Genomic DNA, 26,411 nt, shown 5'->3' with positions numbered 1-26,411 from the left:
TTCGGCTACACCCGAAATGGGATGGCCGAACGAGTCGAGGCCGATCCAAGGCCTCGACTCGTTCGAGGCCTTGGATGGAGGAAGAGAAGGCTTCCGCGCGTTCGCTTCTCGATCGACGATGACATTTATGTGCTACGCGAAATGTATGCCACTAACTCATTCCATTCCAGGAGATGGACTTGAATGGCCGAAAGGGTCCCCGAAGCATTCGGAAGAAATTTCCCCACGCGGGCCATCCGCGACCGGGTCGACCTGCTGCTGGCAGAGTTTAACACGAATGACAGATTTCCCGGTTACTTTTCGTAACTTAACGTGAAAAAAAAAAGAAAGAAACGGGTCTGTGTGAACGAGCCTTTAGCCGCGGAGTAGCAATACGTCACCATGTCAACAGTTACGACGTATGTTTAGGCTTAGGAACGGCCAGAATCAGGTACGATCTTTAAAATGGGGCGATCCCACCGCTCATTCTTTGTGACTTGAGCGAGATTAAGCAAAGCGAAAGCCGGTTGCACTATTCATTGGCAATGAAATTGGCTAATACTGCAGCGACCATGACGAATTTGTACCGAAGCGAGTGAAAAGGGCGCCGCCATGTTTGCCTATATACAACCCGGCCCCAAGCAATTGGGGGCCCCACGTTATTTCTCGAATTTCACGTTGGGGGCGCGAGCCAACCCAAAACCCCAAACGGAGTTTGGGTTCTACGCATGCGCAGTGCTGAGCCCCTAGTTCTTTGGGGCCCCAAAGCTTTGGGACCCCCGATTATAAAACTCTCTATAACTGTCATGCTGCTTCAGCTACAGGATGAGCTAACAGCAAGCTACACCTACCAGCGTCGTGCCTGTGACCGGGGAATGGCCCGTCCAGTTCTCAGATAGTTCCATTGGCTCACATGATAGCCTGGTATTTGAGGGCGTGCACTCTCTTGTTGACCAGAGAAGTAAATCTTTTGATTCAGAGACGGTCGGCAGATGGGCCTTGCTGTGCCGTTCCAACTGGTGTTACCCTCCCTATTACTTGAGCCGCAAGCCACAATAAAGTGTCGTTTCGGCGGAAATGTTTTGCGTTTTAATAATTTTTCACTGTTAAGAAGTTCGTTCGTTGTCCGTAATGGCGTTGCATGCGAAAAAGGCGAGCGTGCCGCGTTGCGTCGTCACAAACCCTATTCTATAAGCACGCTGCGTGAGGTGTCGTTGCGTTGGGTACCCCAAAGCTTTGGGTTACCCAAAGCGTTGGGGCCCCCTATTCTAAAACTCTCTAATATATCACTGGCGCCTATTTTTGGATGGGCAATCCTAATAATAAGTCGCACGCTCACTCGTTGCCGCGGGCAAATAAAAAAAAAAAAAAAAAACGCGAGAATTTGAAATTTTAGTTAGATTGCTTTGGTATGGGGATTTCCCATACGGGAGAACATCCATTCTAAATTAACTACACCGCTATTGCGGGGTCATTTAGACGTTTGCGAACATGGCGTCCCGACTGGTGCCCCATACGTGCAAACACGTGGAGCATGCGTGTGAACGTAGCTTGGGCAGGCTCGAAGTTGCTAGTGCTTGCTCACACGAGCGGAAAAACGGCGGCGGCCATGTTTCCGCTCTCTTTGAAGATTTGTTTGTCCTTTGTCCTCTTTGTCGGATGCTTTGTTTGCAGTCATCTATAAAACTATATTTGTTATTTGTCTTTTCTTTTCTTCAAAGCTATATTTAGGTCTTTCGATAACCTAGCATTCCGATCTCACCAATTCCAAGACCTGACCTCTACCGTGTTGTACTTGCGAACACCACATTCCGCAGCGAAAGAAGCTCTGGCCATTGTTTCGAGCGCTCGCGCACAAATAAAGATAGGAACGAAGAAGAAAACCTACACAACGCGGAAGAAGCTCGTTCCTGTACAGACACGGTCGCCCCACCAACATGACTCAAAACCACGCATCTAGACATCGAGCTCTGGAATGGACAACTGAGTCACACGCGCGAACCGCCGCAAGGGGGTGGAGCGATTAGCTTCGGATTCCTGATATCAGATAACATCTCCGACCGGGCTTTCCGCTTTCTCCCTCGCTGGTGGTACAGAACTGATCGACTGCTGGAGTAGATAGAGTTATCATCGGTTTTATCTGTCAAGCTTCTCTTTCGGCGTAGCGATGACCTCCAGTACCGACCCGCCAGCCCGCCCTCCGCCGACGCCAACATAGACTGTCCCGTCGTCAAACTTGAAAACAAAGCAAACGCAGTGTGCCTAGATTAGAGAGTGTTTCCAACTGGTCCATTGGAATCACGTGGTTGATAGCCGCGTGTGTAATATGAGCTGCGAGAATGTAGTGAAAGCGTCCCGTCGATTGTTTGCAAGTGCCTCAGCTTTGCTCCGTTCGCTATCCTTCTCGTCATGTTACAGCACATGCATTCGCACATCCAATGTACGTGAGAAGCAGCCGCCATTAGACTGCAAAAGTTTTCCATGGTGTGAGTTGCTTCGTCTCTTAAATTTATAGGCTCTCTGAGAGCACGTAGCGTCACAAGGCTGCTCGAGACTGACTTGGATGGAACGAGGATTGTTTCTTCTTGTCCGCATGACAATTCGCCGCCGCATTGCACAGTAACTCTCGAATCACGTGTGAGGGTTGTTTCGGGAGTGGGGCTGGAACGGCGGAGCCGAATTCACCTAAAACAAGCTCTTCCCTGGAATAATAGGTGAGTTATTTTTTTTTCTTCTATCTTTTGATAGCTATTAGCTTTGTTTCACTTGACAACAGAACGACCACTTTCGCGCTTTTTTCGCGTTCAGCTAGCGGTGAGATTTTGAGCTCCAAAGATGGCAAGGTTCTTATTAACCTGCGTTCCGGTTGTTTATTTAGTTTCTTTACTTTCTAGTAACAAATTGTGATCAGACCAGTGTTGGGGTACATATAAAAAGTACTTCAAGAGAAGTACAAATAAAAAGAACGGTTATGTGCTTCAAGTAAAGTAGTAAGCACACTGAGTGCAATGCACTTGAAGTACTATAAATACAGGGTGTCACAAAAATAATGTATATGGTTTCTTTCACCGCAAAAACAAACTAGGCATCGCCGAACGCTCATTTTCCGCCCAAAGGTAGCGCTAGAGGTCACAAGCAGATGCCAAAGTTTCAGCCCGATTTGATAACTTAATTAAAAATTATAAGTGATTTTCTGAAAATTTCAATGGGAAAATGGAGCGCAATTTTTCCCCGTTTTAGGTTTCTGGTGCCATAGAGCCGCCATTTTCGAAAACAACGTCGGCCGCCATTTTCCCATTGAAATTTTCAGAAAATCACTCATAGCTTTTGATTAAGTTATGGGATCGGGCTGAAACTTTGGCATCTGGTTGTGACCTCTAGCGCTACCTTTGGGCGGAGAATGAGCGTTCGGCGATGCCTAGTTTATTTTTGTGGTAAAAAAGACCCTGTCAATTTTCTTTTGTGACACCCTGTACAATGTACAAGTAAAATACAAGTACCTTTCACCACAATCTTTCGTGATGCCCTTTCATTCCCTCATGCAGTGTTTTTTCTTAGGCGCGTGTTTCCGGCTTTAACAGCGTCGCCATTGCCGTCGGCGTAACCGCGCGGTGCATTATGGGTGAATTTCCCCGCTAAATTTGGCGGAAAATTTTCCCCACTAAATTTAGCAGAAAATATTTCTCCGCTAAATTTAGCGGGAAATATTTCCCCGCTAAATTTATCGAAAAAATTTCCCCACCAAATTTAGCGGAAAATTTTCCCCGCTAAATTTAGCGGAAAATATTTCCCCGCTAAATTTAGCGGAAAACATTCCTCGCTAAATTAGGCGGGAAAATTTCCCCGCTAAATTTAGCGGAAAAAAATCCCCCACTAAATTTAGGTCACGTGACCCCCTAAAATTACGTGACCCCCCCCCCCCCCCCCCCCCCCGAGGGGTCACGTGACCCCTCTCCCCTGAGGTCACGTGACCCCTCTCCCCTTTAGGTCACGTGACCTCAGGGAGGCACCTATCCCTCAGTTCCCTTCCATCCTCCTCCTCAAGAGCTGCGCTCTAATTCGGCGTTACAGGAAGTTGTAAACGGCTTTCATTTCTTTTAACTGTTATCTATTGTTCCAGGGGTAATCGGAGCTGTGCAATGTAAAAAAATCCCCCCTCAAAAAAAGAAAAAAATATATATATAGTGTTTTTTTTTTCTTTAGCGCGAAAGTACAATATGTAACGGTGAACGCTCCTTCTCCACCCAAATGTAGCACTATGTCTGAACCAGATGACAAGATTTCAGCACGAACCGATATCTTATTAAAAAGTTCTGTGATTTTCGAAAAATTTCAATCGGAAAGTGGGGTCCTTTTCCGCCTGTTTTCGGTTTCGGGCGCCATAGAGCACCATGTATTCGAAAGTTCCGTCGGCCACCATTTTCCATTAAATTTTCAAAAAATCGCCTATAAATAACTTCTGAATAAGATAACGTTTAGAACCGAAACGTTGGCTTCTGGTTCGGACGTAGGGCTTCATCTGGGGGAAAATGAACGTTCGGCGATACGTAGTTCATTTTTGGAAGAGAAAAAATTGGGGCGGGGTCGAGTTTTGTATCTTAAGCGGCACTGACACGCCAAAGGTCATATTTGTTTTTGTTGCCAAAAAACGGTGCAAGCTATAATCATAACCACATGCAAAAAAAAAAAAATACCAGAACGCTAAATAAAAAAATTTGCGCGCTCGCCTTTTTATTTTTGGAAGAGGGGGAAGGAACGCCAACCAAAAATTAAAAGGAGCCCAACGTTTCGAAACCTGCTTGGTCTCTTCTTCAGGGGCGACTGTGTGCGCGAGGAGCAAGTGGTCTTCTTTTACGGCGGTGGACGTGATGTTTTCGCGATCGTAATGTGGCTGAGCCCGCTGACGTAGTCGGATGGTAAAGCGTTAAGCGACCGATTGATGTTTTGCTGTGTGGTTTAAATGTGCCATGACTCGACGAAGAGCCTCTGCCGGGAATTGGTCACAACGTCGAGGATGCGTGTGTTGTCGAAGTCAATGCGGTGGTCATTCGAGTCACTGTGTTCCGCAACCGCGCTGCGGTCATGATCGAACTTTCGCACGTCGTTTTTGTGCTGGCGAATTCTTTCTTTAAAGTTTTTGGTTTCGCCGATGTATGTGGCAGGGCAATCCGCACAAGGAATCTGGTAAATAATGCCTTGCGCTCTTTCCTTGGGGGTACGATCTTTTGGCCGGGGCATCAGGTGTCCAAGCGTTGACACTGGTTTGGGGGACATCTGGATGTCTTCTTTTGCCAGCACACGCGCGAGCGCTTCGCTGGTTTCCTGGGACGCAGACGCGCGTGGTTGAGCGGGGATGTACGATTTCTTGTGGTCTTAAGGGGTGTCCAAACAGGACACTACAAAACGCACGACTCCGACAAATCGTGAAAATTGAAGCGAGCGCGAAGCGGGCGGGTCCGCTTCAATTTTCACGATTTGTCGGAGTCGTGCGTTTTCTAGTGTCCTCTTTGGACACCCCTTTAGGCGTCGATCAGACTTACGTTGACGACGGGCGATTCGCTGAATAAAACTGCGTGTGTAGCCGTTATTTAGCAGGTCGGACAAAAAAAAAACACTATGTTCCAGAAAGCACGCAGTGCAGTATACTGAATGTGTCACTGATGTCGCGTACGAGATACAGCTAAGTTGTGGAAAAGCTTACATCGGGGCAAACTGCAACCAGTAGTTTTAACGATAGAGCACGAGAGCAAAATCTATGTGTGTGAGTGTGCGTGTGTGTGTGTGGGGGGGGGGGGGGGGGGGGTGAGGCATCTTGCAGATTGCTGTAAGAGATGTGCTGGCTGTAAACCTGTCTTAAAGGCCACAAAGTTTTTTTGTTTTGTTTTTAAACAAAAGATAAAAGTGACAGATTATAAAAAAACCTATATATATATAGATATATATATATATATAAAACAGATGACAAATGCGTTAGCGCGCCTTCTCTTTATCTGCTTCAAAAAGAGTGGCTCTTCTGGATGCTGCTTGTAAGAGTGGCGATTGGTTGTGATGCAAGTCGGGCAAATGGGTACGTGTATATAAGTGACGGTGGTTTCTAATAAAATCAGTTGAAAGTTAGCGCTTCTCCTGGTTTTGTTCGCGCTTTTAAGCTTTTAACTTTTTTTTTACATGTTGCATTCGTTAAATCTAAACTTCAAAAATGCCTTTATCGTCTGATTGAGTAATACTAAAACGATTTTACGACTTTTGTTAAGTGCTAAACTCTTGACATGCTTAACACACGAAACGTGCAATAGCTTTTTTTTTTTTCCTTTCATCAGATGTTTTAGGATAAATTCGTGAAAAATCGAGAAGCACCCACGCTGCGATGCGATGCGGTACATCGCATCGTATCGTATCGTATCATATAAACCTTCGCATCGCTTATCACCCGGGCGAAAAATGCTGAGTCACTCAGCTGCGGACGCATGCGCAGGGTCTGGCACGGTGGGGTCCGGTCTACCGCACAGCAGAGCAACAGCGCATGCTCAGAAGACGTTCCTCAGCCCAGCAGACAAAGACGGCAGCGCGCAGAAGGCGATTTTTGAGGAGGTCTATACGATGCGATGTACCGCGACAGATGCTCCAATCATTAGCCAGCCCAGCGCCTCACGCGTCACGCGTGCCACAAGATTTCACGCTCCGCACGTCGCTCCGCCCCACCTGTAAGGTCGCCTGACACGCGCTCCCGCGCTAGGGATCAGAACCACCAGAAGAAGTTTTCGTAGATGGTTTTCGCCGTTCCACAACGCTCCCCGCAACCCGCTACGATAACCGGAACTCTACATCCAAGGTCATCGGCGCGCAGGCGCAGTAGCGGCTTCTTCGTTGCGGAGGGCTTTGAGGAGGGGGAAAAGTGGTCCACGAAAAACTCCCTTATATTTTCACACCCCAAGTTTACTGGAATGGTTTATGGGGCAGTCTCCAGAAAAAGAAAGAAAAAAAAAAAAAAGCGTCGTAAAGACCAGGGGTCTTTACCTGCTGAGGCTGAGGCTGAGGTTTCGGTCGCCCCAGTCTCAAACGATTCTTCTTGAGATTTCGTTAGATAAGACCAACTGATTTCATTTCGAAAAACACTCCGCGGTTTCACCGTATTCCGTTCCGCACCAAGTCGGAGCGCAGCCGACGTCACAATCTGATAGGACCAATCAAGCAGAGGGAAAGGTGTATCGTCACGGTGCTATCGTCGTCTCGGTGCCGTCGCCACCACCGGCTAATTACCAATCACACACAATTAATGCGCTTTTCTCTGTGCGCGACTGGTTTAGCCGATGCTACCAAGCGCATAATGACGATGCACTTTTCACATTGCTTGATTGGCGGCCCCGTGTATTCACGGCATCGGCTGACCGTGGTTCACTCTCTTGCATTTGACTACAACCAACTGCGCACACCGTTTTTTTTTTTCTTATTTTTTTTAAAGCTTTGTGGCGATTGTTTAGGACCGGCTGCGCTGTTATAAGAGGCCGGTTTTTAGGCCTCTCTGGTCGCAATAATCGAAGCTGCATTTGATTTTTCGTAGCAGGTTCTGTGTAGCAGGCAAAATGTTGGTCTGGAGCAGGAACTGATGCTTTTGGAACAGATTCCAACATCTCTTAGCACATCACCTGAGAAGGAACAAAAAAAAGTCACTACACCTCTAAATGAGTTCATTTTATGATAGTGATTGAGGATTTCTCTGTGATACTTAAAGATATTACTCATTATTGTTTGTGATAAGCATAAAAAGAGCATAAAAGGAACGCGAACTTCTTAAATCAGGCTCTAGTCAGAGTGAGTTTCATTTACAATCAACATTAAAAAATGACTAAAAAGCGAATCATAGCGCAATGCTTCAATGGAATAACTCCTATCTCCCCTCTCCATTTTACACTCGATAGTTTTTTAAGCTTGTAAATATAATTTCTGTAAAATTCCACCAAGAACCAGAATTTCCGTCTCGCTTGCACCTTCGCATTAATTTCACTATCATCATATCCGCTAACATGTATACCAATAAAGATGTCTTACCAACCTACCTACCAAAACTCAAGGCTCTAATATCATAAAATTGCAAATACCACCACCCAAAAATATTAAAAGCCTACACTCTTACTTTAAAGGTGACACTGCTCTTGAACGACGGAGGAACCAGAGTTGCCTCAAAGTTCGCTGCTCTTTCGATCGACAGCTGCACAGGAACTCCTGTGACTACCGTATTTATCCATATATATATATACACCGGTGTTTTCTTCTCTCTCCCTCTCTCTCTCTCTCTCTTATTTTCTTTTTAATTAGAGATTAATTTACAATTAGGACAAGGAGTAATAATCCTCAGCATAATCTGCTTGCCTACCGCGATAATCCAGGCGCTCCCCCAGCTCAGTCGCTGCTCCTAGCACTCCGGTGCAAAACGGTGAAGCTCGACGCCTGCATGCTGGTGACAGGCGGTGTAGGTTCACGCGAGCGGCGCAAGTGCCACGGTACTCTGCAGCCACGGAACGAGGGCATGTGACAGACATAATGATCACAAGGATCTTATCAGGAGTGGAATATTCTGGCTCTGTTTGATCACAGTAGCCGCAATCGGTAATCCTACTATTTTGCAAAGTTTTCTCGGGACTCTGACATGTTGATTTGCGGCATCAAAGCGCAACATCATGGCGTTCCTCACCTCATTGTACATGTTCTTTTATCGGTTAAGCCAATCAAATGCCGCGAATATCCCGTGACTTGCGCTTTTAGTGTGTTGTTGGTAGTATGTGCTTTGACCTTCGACTGTGCTTTGCCCTAAGACGAAACTGTACGGTGAGTAGAGACGCTGTGAAATTCGTATTTATACAATTTTTCTCTCTTACTTCTTTATATACTAAAGTCCACCAATAATAAAATATTGATTTTTTTTTGCTTTGAGCCCTTTTTGGCGCAGGTGTGGCGCAATTCTTAGCAAAAACGGCAGGGCGCAAGATGTGCAGACCTTCGTTCATGGCGCAATGTGGTTCAAATGGCGCAGCACTTCCATCGCTGTGGTTGCAAGCAGTCGCAAGTGTGTTAACCAACCTTTACTGTGAAATGAAGTATAGACTCCAAAAACGAATGACAAATTTGGCAACTCCTAATTCGACGTTCCAGAGGCGAATCAAGAGGGACTGCAGGAAGTGCTTGAACCGGCAAAGATATGAAACGGCGCAGAACCGGCCCACACCCGAGGACGTGAGCGGCTGAGCAGTCCTTGACCTATCCGAGGTGTCTCAAGACTCAAGGGGGCGAAGTGGACCATGTCGGTGAGGAAGGACCTCCCCGAACTTCGGCTGGTCGTGGTGGGCGACAGTCAGTGCGGCAAGACAGGACTCCTGAGCACCTTCGTCTACGACCTGTTTCCCACGACCCACGTGGCCACCACCTTGGATAACCATGCCACGCTCATCAAGTGGCGCCGGCAAATGGTACGCAGTGAGAAGTGTCATTGGTATGACAAACACATCCCGGATAGCAAAGCACTAGTACGAAAACAACGGAGGGACATAGAAGATAATGCGAAGAGCAAGTCGTCTGCTTCTTTCGCAGGAGTGGCGGTAACGTCAAACTCTGAACTCCGATTGACTTTCATTGAAAGGATTTGGGTAGACCTCATGCTAGATGTCTTAAGGTCTATCCACTTTTTTTTTTTTTAATTGGGTAATAAGAGCTCGGCGTTCTGACATCATTGCAACCCCTGTGCAAGAAGCAGACAAACTTGCGCTCCGCATACAGACAACACAGGGCCCAGGCTTTCAACTTGCATAGAAAGAAGGACATAGAGAACAATACACAGTTACGCGGCGCTGCACATATTAGATGCGAACGCTGCGTCGGCGTTCGGCTGGGATTCTTGTACTCACTAAATGAACGCGCGAGTTCCAGCTGAATGTTGACGTAGGCCTCGGTAGGTGACGTAGAGGGTTCAGCCCTTTCTGCCTATAGTAGTCACTCTGTCAGCTTAAATAGAGGGTGTGGACTATTATGTTCACACTTCTTGCTTTCTGACTCGTTCTTTGGTCTCTTTATGGGCTAACACCCCGATCTGATTGGCTGCAGGGAGAGATAATAAGACGTTCGGGAATCGTCCCGTCTCGCGTTTTCTCAGCCGTTGGTGAACATGGGTGGTGTTTTCGCTGACTCGGAATCGTTTGCCTGGGTGATAAGTGCTGCAGCCGGGAAGGTGTAGACATGGCCTCCATATCCGACATCACTGTGCCTTCAAAGAAGAAAACATTGCGCCTAGGGTGACCACCCGTCCCGCGACTCGCGGGACTGTCCCGCATTGAGGGCTTGTGTCCCGCGTCCCGCAAGCGAATTCTCAAATCTTCAAAATGTCCCGCATTTCATACTGTCGTAAAATTCACTCTGCATGCAACTTATGGCGCTGCCGAACAATAAGGCACGAGGAAGCCCGGAGGTCGTTGGTAATCGTGTGAATCGCACTAGTACACCATTTTCTATCCAAGCATTCCGGGAAGCGACCGTCGTTCTTGAAGGAGAACCGACGCGCATGCTCCGTTGGGCCTCTCCCCTTGGTGGCAAATTATTCTAAGAAAGATTGCTCGCCAAAAGTTTCAATATAAAATATTGTAATTACTTTCAAATCGCTCTGTCAATGCAAAAGGGTTGCTGTGGATCTTTGTTTTAGTGAACACAGCCACATAAGGCAGAGCCTGCAACTCGGAACGGTCGAAAAAGAACATCATGTTAACACTTTGCGTTTGACTATGTTGATAAAAGTAAGCGTTGACAGGAAACAATAACCCGTAAGAGATTTAATGTTTCTTATTTTCATTTGATGCATTGAGTTCTGCTACGGTCGATATTTATGTTTTCAACTTCGACACATTTAATAACACATTTACCATAAGAGATATATTAATTTTAGTAAAAATTAATTGAGCTTAATTGCTGCAATACAATTAGCAGGTGTATAAACAGCACATGATGTTAAATGTATTAACAATCCTCGGTTCGTGGTGTGTGTGTTAATAAACTTCCTCTACTCGACCCCCCCCCCCCCCCCCCCCCCCCCCGTGTCCCGCATTTCGCTAGCAGGAAGGTGGTCACCCTAATTGCGCCGCGCGTCGTTCAGGTCCGGCTTTCGCTGTGGGACACTGCCGGGAGCAGCGAGTACGACTCCCTGCGGCCGCTGGCCTACCCGCAGGCCAGCGCCGTGCTCGTCTGCTTCGCGCTGGACGACCGGGACAGCCTGATCAACGTGGAGCAGAAGTGGGTGCCCGAGGTTCGACGGCGCCTGCCCCGTGTGCCCATCGTCCTCGTTGGAAACAAGCGGGTGAGCGCGAAAATACAGAATTGCTTAAAAAAAATAGATGGTCTCCATAGCCACCAAGTAGCCTCGGGACTAAGTCGATAGCCACGTACGCCACTACACACCGGCGAGCACCTCCGAAGTCACGCCGCTGCGGTGGTGTTGCTGTTGGCATGGCACATGTGCAGAAGCTTCACACCACGTGTATCAGGTTTCTGCGCACGTACAATGCCCACACCTCGTGTGGACAAAGGCGGAGCACTATGTTCTTCCATAGACCGACACGTCGCTCTGACGTCAGGTCGCTACAGTGACGTTGCTGTCGGCTTGAGTGAAAACAGAGTGTAGGCCCGTCGTCACTGATAGCCTAAGAAACGCAGGGCGTGACTTCCCATAAGGCTCGCCGTAGGACTGGTGGGAAGGGTGGTGGTCACGTGTCAAACGCGATCCAATCGAAAAGTGGAGGGACAGGCAGCCGTAGAGAGAGGAGTGGGCTTCGAGGAAATTTCACTTCCCCTGCCCAGACAATAGATTGCGCTACCCTCGGTATAGAGGGGCCTTAGGTGAGTCCATCCCCCAGCCCCAGCGTTTGTTCTGCTGAAGTAAAAAGTCTAGAGGGCTTTGCAGGAGCAGCCAGGCGCTGCCATGTTTCTCTTAACCTGCAACAAAGCATATGCGCGATAATAGCTATCGTCGTCACTTCTCTGCGAACCATGGCGAAAAGCTACTGGGTTTTCCAGTTTCCTTGATTCGATATCTATCGCACGTTCCAACGGCACGCAGGACCTGCGAGAGCACCGGGCACCCTCGTACCAGCTCAACCCGTGCCGCGGGCCTCTCATCACAACACTGCAAGGCAAGATGATTGCCGAACACATCAGGGCCTCCGCCTACGTCGAGTGCTCTGCCATCATGCAGCAAGGTCTGGACCAAGTCTTGGAGGCTGCCGTCACAGCCGCCATCGGAACCACCGAGCAGGTAAGAGAAGCGAAGATGTTCACCTCTAAAGCAACAGCCTAAAGTAAAAAAAATATATATGTTGATGCCCCTGTTTTAAGTTTTACTCAGATAATCATGCAATGCTGTGGATAAAGACCTTGCACGCAATTCAGTGAGCTTACTTTACGGATTTCCATTAGAATAACTACTTAAAAAACTTATACAATTAGTTATTTGAATACTTGTGCAGATAGACATTAATGCTCGGCATATTTCAGATTACTACTGCATTTTCTGGAATATAGCTCATCTCCTTCAGTAGAAACAAAGAACTCTCCAAGAATAAGAAAAGATGCACTTGGATATAGGTCGATAGAAGGGAAAAAAATATTAGTGCAAAAATCTATTTCACGGCATTCCTAGCTAAAGGTCGTTCATTTACCGCAGTAGCTACACCATCGTCGGAACTTCTAGGACGGTCAGTCACTTGGCTCCACGCCGTGGCACTCGCGTTGCGCTGCTCGCGTCAAGCTTCCCCGCTTTGCACCAGCGCTCTCGCCTCAAGCTTCCCCGCTACGCACCCGTGTGTGCGGAGAAGCACACCGCGGCGCACTCCAGTTTTGCTCACTATTCTAAGACTACCTTGTTTGGATGTGATCATAAGTTAACCCCTTAGATTAAGTAAGTGCCAAAAAAGAGAATGTCGGTATATCTTTGCATAAATGTGGTAGATAATCTGGACCCTATTTCGAGACACATACACGACAGCGAGACTCGAAAAAAGTGGTCATCATCCTTATTTTTTTTTGCAGGGACCAAAAAAGTCGTCGTCATCAAAGTGCCCCTGCTGTTCCATCTTGTAAATACTCAAATGCCACAGGAAATAATAAAGCAAGAAGTTTGTTTTATATGCACAATTTTTTATAAAATAAAAAGATTTACACGAAAAGAAGAAAAAAAAAAAAAAAAAAAAAAAAAAACCCCTCAGAATGCAAAGTTTTAATTTTAGAGATTTATTTTCTTTGCAGGCACCAAAAAAGTCATCGTCGTCAAAGTGCTCCTGCTCTTCCATCTTGGAAATACTCAAATTCAAAAGGAAATAATGAAGCAAGAAATTTCAATTCTGTATGTACAATGTTTTATAAAATAAAGAGGATTAGACGAAAAACAAAAAACAAAAAAAAACTCGGAATGCAAAGTCTCGATTTTAGAGATTGGTACCACATAATACCGAATGCAATACGTCGCGAAAAAGCACCACATACACTCTTTTTCATAAACAGCCTTTAGAGTAACAATACTCCATTTTACACATAATATATAATGCTGCCAAAGCTGCTGGTGTGGGCATGGGGTTGGATCTCATTGATCATTTGCACATGCTCTCGCGCAGACAAAACCATAGATGAAAATAGCTTTGACAGCGTTGTATATTAAGTATGAAATGGAGTATAGTACGCAATTACTAGAAGTGTAACAAAGAAAACAACTCCCCCAAGTTCTGAAACCAACATGCCCTAGAAGAAAGAAATGCCACACCTTTTCTCTTCTATTTCCCGTAACACCACCTTCATTCTCACCAGAAACGAGCTTTCAATCGAAAAACGGTCCCAGAACAACCAACAAGCAGATGGCACCAAATGCAGTTCATGATGACATCCTCAACGTTCAGGCAGTCTTCAATCGGATGCAAGTGGATGTTGCATCTGAGGCACCTTTGGGGAATGTAGACACATTTTTTTTCCCATTTGTTTTCATCACCTTTGCCATTCCACTTGCATTCACTTGTTTGTTCAAAGCACTTTCTAAAGCCTTGGTTCTCACATCACGGCTCTCTAACCTTGATTCCATGCCCTGTCTGCTATGCACAGCGTGACCCCTGTCGTGACGAGTGCCATCCCAATGTAGGTGCCTGAAAACAGAAGCAGGAGGATATAACGCCATTACAAAGGAACATGGCTACAATCACTTCACTGACCCCGGAAAACTCTATGAAAAACATTCTTTACATTTGGTTATCTGTTTTAGTATCAAGGGGAAAAAGTAGACATGTCATCAGTTGTACTGAATGAAGGGTGCTCGCTATATATTGATTTAAAATTTAAGTGATGCCAAGTTTGAAGGTATAAAATGGCCACCGAGGGGATTGCTACGGAGATGAACAAATGGTTTCAGCTTTGTTATGCATTTGATTGCAAATCGGTCTCTTTGAATTCAATGGAACTGGAGGCAACTTGGAGATTTCCAACATACATACATCTGGACATTCCATAACTCTGATCGTTCTGATAAAAATGAACCAAAAATGATTAGGCTATAGGAGAGGCCATGAAAAATATCTGACTGTCGGTACCTGCCAAACGATAGTGTTGTATGCTCATTTCATTTCAGGGGCTCTAACTCCTTAACCGCTTTGGATGAGCTTAGCTCATTAAGGTGGAGCCGTCCCCAGGTTGTTCAGATTGCTCGTCTGCTTTCCCCCATTCACGCACTCAACTGTTTTGGACGAACGAGGCTCGCTCATGGTTGAGTTTGCGGCTGTTCCAACAAACGGGAGCAATGAATTTTTTTTTTATTTTTGCTCCCATCCTGTTTGTTGCTAAAAATTTGATTTTCAAGGCAATAAATGTAATTTTGAAGACAACAATTAAGCAGTTGAGGGTCAGAAATTCCCATAAATTAAAAACGGTTAAGGGGCTAATGTTCCCACCTTGGTGAACCTTGACACACCCTAATGCCATTGCTATCTGAAACTGCAACCAACCAATCTTAACAATTTGTTGACAGCCAGTTCACATAATTGTAGCCCCAACCATTCTACGCATGTGCTTGTCTTGGTCACCGGTTGGTATCAGCAAAACATTAAAGGGATACTACAACGAAATTTCAGCGCTCATTTTTTGGTCTATATGTGTTCAAAAGAGCAGTATCACATGGAACATACCAATATCTTGTTAAAAAAGTCTCGAAAAGGAATTTTAAAACGAATTAAACGATTAGCAAAGAGCACCTGGTGGATGTCGCTAACGCCTCGTTTGTAATGCTCGTCTAGGAACCTTGACAGCTAGTGACGGAGGTTGTCTCGCCTCCGGCCACGACGAGAGAAGGGAGGAAGGAGGAACTCCCCTCTTCCCGAGAATCCCTTTTGTGTGTCGCAGAAGTCGCTATTGTCCCCCTAGAAGATTATAAAAGATTAACCCGTCACTCAAAATTCATACAAAAGCAGCCGCTTCGGTGGCTGGAACGACTAGGCCATCCTCTCGACGTCAGCCTCGCCGTAGCTTTGCTCGTCTTGAGACGACCTACGTCACGATTGCGTTGGATGCCACGTGCTCTAAGCTGGGCCTTCTCCGAGCGCTTGCCAAAGTGGGCCATTTTTAACGAAAAATACAGCCGCCAGGATCAAAATACAAACGTGCGATTGTCATTTACGGATATTGTGGATCATATTCAACCTATTTTTGAACACGACGGAAATATTTCAAATTTCGTTGAAGTATCCCTTTAAAGCACTGCAAGAAAGAATTTTTCATATATCCGCATAGAAATTGGTGACCATTGGGCCAGTGGGGCTAATGGGCTGGTATCCAGTCTGCATAAATGCGCCGATTCAGGGTGCGTTTAGCTGTTTACAAAGTTAGAAACTCACTTGCGTTTCCCGTAGTCTCTCCGAGAAGTCGTCCAGCCACAGTAACGAAAACGAAATTGAGGGAGTTCGTTAGTGGCACCGCTAAAGAGAGATCTGCAAAGTAAGCGTGCGCGAATTGTTTCAGCAAAATTGTTATGGGCTAGTTTCTATGTTGCTCTGAGGAAAGCGGCATTAATGAAAGTAAATACAGCCAGTGGTTTGCACGGGCACATATTAGTGATAAGCATTAGATCGCAAACTTTGCATGGCGTATGTGATGTGTATAAAGGCTAGCATATGTATGGAGGACTCTGTCAATGAAAATACAACATTTGTGGCACACCTCTCCCTCCTCATTTTATTGGTGCTATTTTCCCTGAAATGACCTTGTATGAAAGATTAGCTGCGATTTAGTGCATTGTAGAGATTTTATGAACTCTGATCCTGCAACTGTGAAACCTTTTTATTATATGTAGATGCTGTACCCTATGTGCAAATGCTTGCTGCACGGTTTGTTTAATTAAGGTGGCCTAAGCCCCTGCAGAAAATTTAACACTTATCCCCGAGGTGTTTGTTACATCAGTAGGTATGTAGCTGTAATTGGGGCTACCAATACAAGAAGATTGCATCATAATACAAACTGCGGTGACACTTTTGAAATCAGCGTGAGTTGCAGCGTAAAAAGAGGTATAGTGTGTGTGCTGTCATTCTTTCCCACTCCTTGGCTCTAGATTAAAAATGTTCCAAACAATTAGAAATCCTGTCTTGTTGGGTGCACTAACACAGTCGGTCTGGTTTGTGACACTGGGAGAATATTCCCTACTTGTCGGGAAAAAAAGGTGGACCATTCAGCACTAAGGAATCTCTTGACATGACATTTGGGGAAGTCACACTAAGCAAAAGCTTGCAAGCTTTACAGTGATATTAGCAGCAGACCACTAAAGCAAAAGTCAGTATGAACCTCCTATTCCAAGTACTCTGCAATTCCAGCTCCCTGTTCCCTCCCTCCGTCCTCTTCTTACATGGCAAAGCCAAATACTTTACCAGGAAGAATACATTCCACTCCGCTTGTCTGCGTCGACAGTGTGCCTACATTACCAAATCCTCTCCTTGCGCACCCGTTTCAACAGCACAAAGCCTGCTGTCTGCACCAAGGCCATATTGGATTTTTGCAGAGCAAGATATCTTCGCCAAGCAAAGTATATGACGAGGCTAAGAATACCAAGTTTCCAGGTAAGCATCAGCATGTGTCAAATGTAGGCAGATTTTGCCCCTTCCTCAAGCGCAGTCATTGCAAAAAACAAAAAAAACAAAAAACACGCTTACTCTTTAGGTGAAATCCTGTATATGCATGTCATCAATTCAACAATACCATATACACTATAAACTCATTATAACAGACCTTGATAGTCAAGAATATTTTGGTCTATTGTAAAAGGAGTACGCAGAATGCAAGACACTCTTACTTCAGAGGCTGACGTGAATCATGACTAGAGTCTGACCTAACTGGAGAGACTGATGCAATGTGAATGGATATCAGGAAAGTACTGGTTTACTGAAATTTCTTAACTTTGAAAGGTAGTAATTTTTAATGAGCTGTACTGATGACCGTCATCACTGCACGCTTTGGGTTCTACAAGGCGCGTGGGGCACCAAGCTTGACAACAGCTATTTACAAAATGGATGCCACCACTACCGAACCAAAGCCGCGTAACGTCTGAAACAATGAGTGCTGTCGAAGAGTTTGCTAGAATGGAATGGTGAACTAATACTTACAAACTCCCTAATATAGTTTATTATCCCCGAATGTATATTATAACCAAATCTGTAATAAGCGAAGCTGGCTCAATAGCAAAAATAGAAAGAAGAGCCAAACTTCGCAAACCAATTTATGTTATATCTAGGATTCCATGTTTTCCAAGTTTGTACACAAACTTAGCTCTGTCACGTCACGGCGCGGTGGTGGCGCGTCAGGCACACTTCCGGTCTGGGGCTGTGGGCGGAAGTCACCTTGCGGGACGTGCATTTCTCTGTTGTTTCGGAAGAAACCGGACAAAAACCTGCCTCCTTGTCAAAACCCCGCGACTGGGGCTGTACCAAAAGAGTCGGGAAAGGTTTGAAGGTCAGTTTTTATGTATTTTCCGCCTGCTCAATCCGTCTGAGAACTTTGATAGGTGCCGTAAAAAACAAAATCCAGACGCCACCAGACCACGATTGCTTGAGCGGGAAGCACTTTGAATTGAATTCATAGATCAGGGTTGGGCAGTATCGCGATACAAATGTATCGCGATAGTATTTCAGGAATACATTTCGTATCTGTATTTCTGTATCGTGATAAATTTTTTTCGCCAGTATCTGTATTTCTGTATTGAAATACATTTTGAATGTTCCTTTGTATCGCGATACAATCAGGGTGAAATGTATTTCGTTACATTTTTTTAGAAATACTCAACCCCCCCCCCCCCCTCAAAAAAAAAAAAAAAAGTCCAAACGCTTTTTTTCTTATTTTTGAGGGCACCAGGGCCAAGGAGATGCTGGGGCATTGTTACCATGCTGACCAAGGTTCCTTCCGATTTTCTAAACTATTTTTCTATGCGTCCTCTTCTCTCTTCTGAGAACTGTTGCGCAGTCAGGGACTCGAACCAGGAGGCGTGCCAGGAGTGGAGTCCGAGCATCTTATGCCGCAGGTCCTTAGGTAGGGGTTTTTTGAGTCATTGTTTGCGGGCATCCAAAGCCCGCTGCTTACCGTCTCTTCTGCCTTAACGTACTCAGTACACCCATGCGGCAAAGCTGAGTAACAGTTCGTTGCAGAACGAGCCTGGTGGTGGCTGACTTAAAATTGTAGGATAACTCGCGCAGTAAAGTTCAACAGATATTTGAATGCGTCTGCGGCTGCGCCCGTAATATTGCACGGCTCAAGGGTACGTCATCAGCCGACGTTAAAGTGGCCCGCTGCTGTGGTGATCCGAAACCCAGGAAGGAGGTCAGACGTGGCCTCGCTGTGCCGACCCAGACTTTGTACACCTGCGACTCGTCTCGAGCACGCTGTTTCTCGGAGAGCTCGCACCTCTGCCGCCAATATCAGGTCGCAATCGACGACGTCTTATTAGGAGTATGCAAGGCAAAACTTGATGACTGCAATCCATGCGTCGGTGGCGCAGGGTCAGCAGGAAGCACCTTCACAACAGGGATGCCACCGTATCGTTTTTTCAACCGTAACAGAAGATAAGACATGTGTTCCAGTATGCTTCAGGTGGTCCACTATCTCGAAAATCCTGCACAACCTTCAACGAGGTAAACTACAACGAAATTACATATTGTCCTTTCATACAGCAGCGCGTTAAATTTCATGTTCAAGGCCATACCTACAGATAAAGAATACCAGTTCATTCCACCGTGACGTCATGTGATAAATGTTGACAGGGGCGTCCTTATTTGACAAGGGCGTGGTGGCGTTTTGATGGGATTTAGGATGACAGAGAATTTATTTAGAGGTCGAAGTCTTTTCGCATCCCTCGTCAGAGACAGGATGTCAGGGAAGGGACCACGGTCAGTCCTTAATGGAACGTTTTTCTGAGCCCATTGAAGACTCCTTGCCGTCCGAAATCACTACCTTCAAGGCAAAGTGCCAAGCCTACGGAAAAGTAATTTCAGGATCAAAAATTTCCACTTCAAACTCCAAGCTTCATTTAATTTGGTCTCAAATAAATTGGAAAAATGTATTGCAGTATCAGTATTTCTGTATTTGTATTTCTGCCTTCCCTAAAATGTATTCCAGTATTTGTATTTCCAAATACTTTTTGCCTATATTTAAAATGTATTTCCGATACGTATCGCGATACACATTTACAGATATATCTCAGTATCAGTATTTTAGGTACTATTTTAAAGTATCCCAGTATTTGTATTTCCAAATACATTTTGGAGTATTTCTGCCCAACCCTGTGACATAGATAATGTAGTCATCAGATTTATTTGTTTTGTTCCAAAATGAACGCAGAAAAACTGCCAAGTTGTACGGGGACCACTTGTGGACTATGTCAGTGCATACAAGTTCAAACGATCGCCTGATCATTCGAACTGTCATCTGCTCTTTCAAACTTGTCTGCTTTTTGTCGTCAGCTCATTCAAACGACAGCAGCCTGTAGACCAAACATTGACCTGGTAATTGCGATAAAAAGTAAGTGCAGGCCTCAAAATAATTTTAAGTTTGAAGATAGATAGGGATATGTAGGCTCGGTGTATTAAAGGGATACTGAAGCGAAACTTGAAATACACCTATTATGGTCAGAAATAGGTTCAATATGATCAATGATATTCATAAATCATAATTGCGCGTTTGTATTTTGAACGGATGGCTATATTTTTCACCCTAATGGGCCCGATTGGGCGCGCGCTCAAAAATCGGCCATCGGAGAGCGCGATGCGTCTTGGGATATTGGGCGCATTCGTGACGTCACTTGTGCCAGTCGGGAAAGGCTACGGCGTGAATGTTGTGGTTACGAGCGTTGCCACTTGGTGGCGCGTCGACGATTTACGACCTGTGACAACGTGGCCGTTTGAGATGTGCAAGGGCTGCACGCACGCTGCACCACGGGACCACGGCAAGTCGGCAACCACGGCAGCACTGACAAAACCAGCTCTGAGGCCGGATTCTCAAAGCGAATTCACGACGAAAAAAGTGCGTACGACAAATTTGAGACAAAACCCGTGCTCTCGAAACGAAATTGTCGTAACCTTTGCGCAGGTTACGACAGAATCCTACGACAGCTCCGAAGCTGTCTTACGCACTTTTTACGATCAAATCAACAAGGCCGACAGCGTCGCTCAGTTACTTGGTATCGGCCACCAACGGACATTTATTTTTCTTCGTGCTCTTCTCGTGCGTCTCGACTTCAACCAGCAAGAAAAAAGGAAGGAGTACTTAAAACAGACCACGACGATCAAGAACGCAGGATCCACAAACACACGAGAAGAGCTACAACAGCCACGATTCTGCCGACCGAGCGAGCTCGGCAGAATATAGTAGGCCTAGCAGCAACATCGACTCGGCGCACCGTTGCTCCGGCGGTCCTTGGCCAAGACCGTCTGTCCATGACCGGCTGAATGGAATATGCCCGCTCGACCCTTGTGGACCCTTACTGGATGAGTAGTTTGATCCCTGAACTAAATTTCAGAGGTCAATATTTTCCCCTTGTCATCTCGATCTCCTTGTTTTCCGAGACAGCGGTGACGAACGCTGTCGTCGAAAAGGGACTCTCATTGATTCTATCTCCTTGTTTTGTGTGATATAGAGCTCAAATAAAAGCCATACGGATTACCTTGGCAACTCGGTATGTACACTCTGTTATTAGTATGCCATTTTTATTCTGACTCGACGCTACGTCAGTGTCGAGCTATAGCAGTTTGTGGGAGCTACGCGATGTCGGTCTAACCTTTCTTTGCCGAGTGTCATGTCAGTATCGAGTTGCAATCGTAAAAGATCGGTCCAGAAGTGCTTACCGAAACGCGGTCTAACAGAGCGAATCCAGCACTTCGATCAAACGCGCGTGTCCGCTCCGAGTGTGATCAGGTATTTGGCATTTGCGTGGCTCTTGCTGACACCCTCGTAGTTCAAACATATCCTTTTTAACGTCGGCTTGCAGCTCGCGACTCGCAGCAACTAATACCGGCCGTGCCAGAAGCATGCTCGGGCCGTGTCGTGCAAAGAGCCGCAACGAGAACGAGCTCACTGTGGCAAACTACGCTTTGGCTTTCTCCGCCAAGGCTTTGCAAACACGTTCAGGCCTAGGCGAATTCTGCCGGCACGCCGTATTGCCGCAGAACGGCGCTGCTATTTTGGCACAAGTGATGTCACGAGAACTTCCCCCCATCCACCAGATGAGAATTTGAAATCGTTTAATTATGTTTAAAATTAGTTCTCCTGTGTTTTACAGCGCAATATTTATATTTCCGAGGTGGTGCCTGTCCCTAGCCCATATTTATGCAACAAGATCGGCGCTAAAGTTTCGTTTCACTACCCCTTTAACAGTAGATACAAGTGTGCAATGACCTGTAGTTCTGAATGAACCTTAACGAGATAAGCGGTAAGATCCCTTTTGTCAATGGTCCGAGGTTTGAAAGAAAAATGGGGTGACATTTTCTCAGGACCATTGACCCCTGCACTGATCAAACTTAAAACACCATCTTTTTTTTTTTCTTTTTAACATCGGTACATTGAAATTCGGAGTTTTCTAATAAATCCGAATTGACAAAAGTTTTACCGGCGGGCATTTTTTTGAGTTTTCCGGATTTATCTGAAACCACGGAACTCTAGTTACAACCGAATGTCTGCTATGGCCAGATATGCTGTAACGTAATTATACCATATAAGGATATTTCTCAACATTGTGGTTACACTCCCTCCGTAGTGTTGATAGGATACTGGCTTCTAGACCTCAAATAAAGTATGGCACCCACTAAGAATGAAACCTATGGTGCCTGGAACATGTCTTCAACTGGCATCATTTAACGCCCCGTACTATCCATGCAACAAAAATGATCCTGAAGTGGCAACAAACAACACTATCAAAGTTGGTATGTAACGCGGTGAGTTGTCACAATCCTGACAGCTTGTCTCGTAAGTTACATAAAAAAATAAGACGAGTAAACGCCAGAGTCGCCGTCGTCACAGCGTCCCAGGCCATCACTGCAGAAGCCTCAGTGGACTGCCGAGCTAAGAGGAAGCCAGCCGCACAGAAACGCAGGCGCCTGCCACGCCTACCTCTACTGCCGTGCAACCACCGGGATGACAACGGGCAACAGCACGACTCCTCTGTGACATTTGAAGACGCAGTAAACACACATGCCGGCGACGCGCTACAGGCACCATTACAAAACAAAACTTTGACTAACGGAGCACTTATGATTTGGGTTTCGCATCTTCGAAGTTTATTTTTCTTTGAATGTGGGGATGTGTTTTTTTTGGAGTTTGTCTTTTCCCACAGATTCTGCATTTTCCGGGGCTCATTTACAGTGTCGCAAAGAAATGGACACATATTAGGGCTTATGGCAAAGAAAAGGGGATACGGTGGTAAAATTCCCCAACCTCAGGGGTACATATGAGTGATCGCGCTTGGGATGCTTGGGAGGCATCCTGACACGGGTAAGAGGAGGGAATGTGACAAGGGGTGTGGAAAAGCAGACTCGCAGACAGTTCCGAGTAGGCCTTGTTCCGGGTCAAGAAAAGTGACACTATAGATAAGGATTTCTTCTCGTGAAGCTTGAGTTTCCTTGCCCCTCAAGGGCAGCTCCTAATTAGGGTTTCTCGGTTTTCCCCGACTCTGAGCAAACAGGTTCGGGGACCACTTCTTGGGGTTTATCGGTGTGTGCCGAAATATGAATTCTTAGGGTGTTGTAAGGAAGTTTGAAATGTTTCTCACTGAACTGTCGATGACCTTGGTTCTCCAATGCAAGCTCCTACAATGTAACAAAACCACTGCTACAGTGGTTTCGCTACTCTCAATACGAAAAAATCAATGCAAGCTTAGGCCCGAAAACTTACCAGTCGACCCCAGGGCAAGGGCATAGATGGCAGATCCGCTCTGGTTTATGAGAAACGGAAGTATGTACTGAAATTAAAGATACAGAAAAAGCGTGAGAGAAATGCCTTCCTGCCTCGTGAATGATTTACAGAAGGCAAGAGCAACTATATTTTGATTCACCTTTCGATGGACCCCAGAGGCGCTAGGAGTCATCCAAGCCAATCCCATACCTAACAAGTGTCAGACGGCCTCTGCGAGGGGCGCAATAAAGTGTGGGACACATTGTCATGTGACACATCCAGAGAGCTGGATTGGCTGGTATGGCTCCTAGGCCTCTGCTGCAGTTCATCGGAAGACGAAACGGAGTAAAGACCATTTCTAAAAATTCAAAAAGAAAGTCTCGACTCCCTTCAGAAGTGCATGTTTTTGTCCTAAACTGGGGAATAGAGATATGCAAGCAGACAAAATAGCAAAAACTACCTGCAACACTTCACTTCCTTTCAAACAAATAGAAAAACTACTGCCCCCTTTCCATCCACTATTGTGGCAAAGGCAGTGGGATGCAGCGTCAAGCTAGATGCTCAGCTGCACCACAATCTTAGATGCTTTAATGCAGTACACAAAGAAGTGGCTGTTTCAGAGGTGCGAACCAGAAAGGGTTGAGTTCCAACGATGTAACACATTCTACGTTAAAAAGACAAGGAGTAAAGACAGATGGGAAAGTAAGAATGTAATCTCGAGCCCTTTGGGAATGAACTAGGCTAAAATAGCTGTGAGTTTTAACAGAGAAACACTGACTGCTAGAAGAATTCAATGGAAACATTTGCAATTTTGAGCTGCACAGTGTTTCGAGCTTTACGATTTTTGCCAGCTTTTACCACGACGAAAAGCAACCAATGCGCCCAGAGTTCTGGTTTGAGCGATCACACTTTCTGCGCGTATACTCGTGCGCAAAAGAGAGGGACCAGGTGGCCTATTGTCCCAGCAAGCATGTGGCTTCCCCAGTTGTGTCAGCTTAACTGCATATGAAGCATATGAATCATTCGTGGCCAAAGGCATCGCAAGTAATTGCCTTGCATGTATACTTATTTATACAGCCAGAAACTAGTCAGCCCCAGTGGGCATCTGGTGTTTCAGCAGTAGTTGAGCAACTTAGCCAGAGCGGTACAACCTCTAGCCCAAGGTCTTCAACGTGCACCACACAGTAGTGATACACGACTGCACGCCGGTACAATGCTCATCCAGATGGAAATGGCCAAGAGTGGGGATTGAACCCAGGATCCTTGGGATCTGCAGCACGAATTTTCGCTCCACTCGCTCCGAGATACGGCACAGTAGCACACTCGCCCACCGATCCCCCTGTGAGCAAGGAAAATGTAATAAAAGAATGAAATCACATACTTGTGGTTTGGTTGCCAGAAACTTGATTTCGGCGAACCACTGGTTGAGGGCGCCAGACCGCTTGATGTCTTCCATGCCTTTACTGCCTCGTCGAAGGAGAGGTGTTGAGAAGCCCCACAGCGCTGCGACGGCCACCAACCACAGGACAGACACTGTGGAGACGAAGGCATAAAAAACGAGTTGTCAAGGAACACTTGTGCTTCGAGGGAAATGAAAAGAAATTGGCAGAACATTAAATGTTGCATTACGTTATGGTGTCCTATGGCACCGAAGACGTCGCGTGACCCAGTGTCACGTAACGTGACGCCGCAACGTCACGTAACCTGACGTGAGTGGCGTCAGGTTACGTCAGGTTACGCCATGTCAGATTACCATAAGGTCACAAAGCTGGTCACGTAACAACATACGTCACCCAACCTGAAGTCACGTAACGTCACATGACCAGACGTCACGTGATACTCTGACGCCACTGTATCACGTCACGTCATGTGCCGTGGCACATGCGCGTACAGACCAATCTCTGGAGTACGAGTTTCCAGTGTAAAGAGTTCCATGCTTTAAAAAGCAGAATAGATCATCTTAAAGTTCCACAATTTCTGGGGCTGAATTAATACTAAAACTACTACTAAAGGAAACAAACCTTACGACCAGTCAGATTGGCAATCGACGTGTTGTTACTTAAATTCATCAGGTTGCCAGTTCATCGTTGAGCGGAGCAGCTTGGCCCCACGAGCCAGAAGGCCTGAAGGTGCTGCATCTCTGAGCCAAATGTAGACTTCCTGAGTAAGGCTCCCCAGAAGGCTTATTTCCGTGCTCTTTCCACCAGTTTATGCAACATCCGTTTTATGACTAAAAATGCCACTACTAAAGAGGCTCCAGCACTGAGAGAAAGCTTGGGTTGGAGCTAAGCTAGTTGCTTTATATTTTCAAGTGGTGTTCGGCTGGTGGTGGCGTTCAGCTGGCACCACCCAAGAAAAAAGCTTCGTTCCGTGCTGATAAACACCACTATGCAGTCTAAAAAGGGGGAAAAAAAAGCGTTTTAATGAAGAAACATTGTCTTTATCAAGTATTGTAAAATCGACGTACAAAGGAGCCACAAAGTTTGGCGAAATACCCGTTCGTGAAGTTTTGTCCAAGGTGCAGCGAAGTTAACGATGAGCTTACCTGGGTCGAGCATGTTGGACTTTTAAGAGCCTGTCCGCTTTGTATTGAAGGGCAAGGGTGAAAACACCTCCTCGTATACAATTTAAGTTTTCTTTTTTTTTTTTTTTTTCTATCGATAAGGTTTTTTGTAAAAGAGCTACAATACGCGCGTAATACCGCATGCACTTCTCAGAACTCACAGGGACGGCGCTAAGAGAGCCGCCATTTGTGAGAACGTGTTGCTAAGCAACATATTCGTGAACGCCGCACTTTCGTAGGTATATTTATTATCCTCTACATTAATAAAAATGTTAATTAAAATTTATTTTATATAGTTATAAAAATAATTTAGGTGTTTTATTGTTTTACCCCGTATAATTTGCAGTGAGTATCTGCCCTGCGGCTGCACCAAGGAGGCTGCACGGGTCGCAAAGTTACGCCGTTACGCCTCTTACCGCTGGCAGCCGACACGTAAGTGACATCATTT

The 26,411-nt window shown here is 45.8% G+C and overlaps 2 protein-coding genes across 3 annotated transcripts; one reads left to right on the top strand and one right to left on the bottom strand.

Annotated features, from left to right (window-relative positions):
* Window positions 1-2,047: 2,047 nt before the first annotated feature.
* Window positions 2,048-13,356, top strand: LOC120839670 (ras-like GTP-binding protein rhoA). 2 transcript variants are annotated; one of them, XM_040209992.3, is made up of 5 exons: window positions 2,048-2,693; window positions 9,130-9,443; window positions 11,114-11,314; window positions 12,074-12,268; window positions 13,258-13,356. In XM_040209992.3, exons 2-5 carry the CDS (start codon window positions 9,276-9,278, stop codon window positions 13,330-13,332), a joined length of 639 nt encoding a protein of 212 aa, XP_040065926.1. In that variant the 5' UTR covers window positions 2,048-2,693; window positions 9,130-9,275; the 3' UTR covers window positions 13,333-13,356. The 2 variants fall into 2 exon arrangements, with proteins under 2 accessions (XP_040065926.1, XP_040065927.1); XM_040209993.3 differs by having other exon boundaries at window positions 2,050-2,693; window positions 13,042-13,268.
* Window positions 13,222-26,162, bottom strand: LOC120839671 (transmembrane protein 234). Its single transcript, XM_040209994.2, has 5 exons — window positions 25,946-26,162; window positions 24,782-24,933; window positions 23,401-23,467; window positions 15,879-15,971; window positions 13,222-14,141 (listed from the first exon to the last, which is right to left on the bottom strand). Exons 1-5 carry the CDS (start codon window positions 25,956-25,958, stop codon window positions 14,065-14,067), a joined length of 402 nt encoding a protein of 133 aa, XP_040065928.1. The 5' UTR covers window positions 25,959-26,162; the 3' UTR covers window positions 13,222-14,064.
* Window positions 26,163-26,411: the final 249 nt, after the last annotated feature.

This window comes from Ixodes scapularis, unplaced genomic scaffold (genome assembly GCF_016920785.2).
Source record: "Ixodes scapularis isolate PalLabHiFi unplaced genomic scaffold, ASM1692078v2 PGA_scaffold8__174_contigs__length_109621045, whole genome shotgun sequence".
Lineage (NCBI taxonomy): Eukaryota > Metazoa > Arthropoda > Arachnida > Ixodida > Ixodidae > Ixodes > Ixodes scapularis.
The sequence above is the reverse complement of the archived record's forward strand: the minus strand, read 5'-3'. Positions and strand labels throughout refer to the sequence as shown.

What these genes read in the sequence shown, in the direction of transcription:
- LOC120839670 (XM_040209992.3), top strand. Translation starts at nt 9,276, where the DNA reads ATGTCGGTGAGGAAGGACCTCCCCGAACTTCGGCTGGTCGTGGTGGGC. An exon ending in TCCTCGTTGGAAACAAGCGG is followed by an intron (nt 11,315 to 12,073) that starts GTGAGCGCGAAA and finishes AACGGCACGCAG; the next exon opens with GACCTGCGAGAGCACCGGGC. An exon ending in CCATCGGAACCACCGAGCAG is followed by an intron (nt 12,269 to 13,257) that starts GTAAGAGAAGCG and finishes TTTTCTTTGCAG; the next exon opens with GCACCAAAAAAGTCATCGTC.
- LOC120839671 (XM_040209994.2), bottom strand. An exon ending in CCTTGCCCTGGGGTCGACTG is followed by an intron (nt 15,972 to 23,400) that starts GTAAGTTTTCGG and finishes CTTACTTTGCAG; the next exon opens with ATCTCTCTTTAGCGGTGCCA. An exon ending in AGAGACTACGGGAAACGCAA is followed by an intron (nt 14,142 to 15,878) that starts GTGAGTTTCTAA and finishes TTCTGTTTTCAG; the next exon opens with GCACCTACATTGGGATGGCA.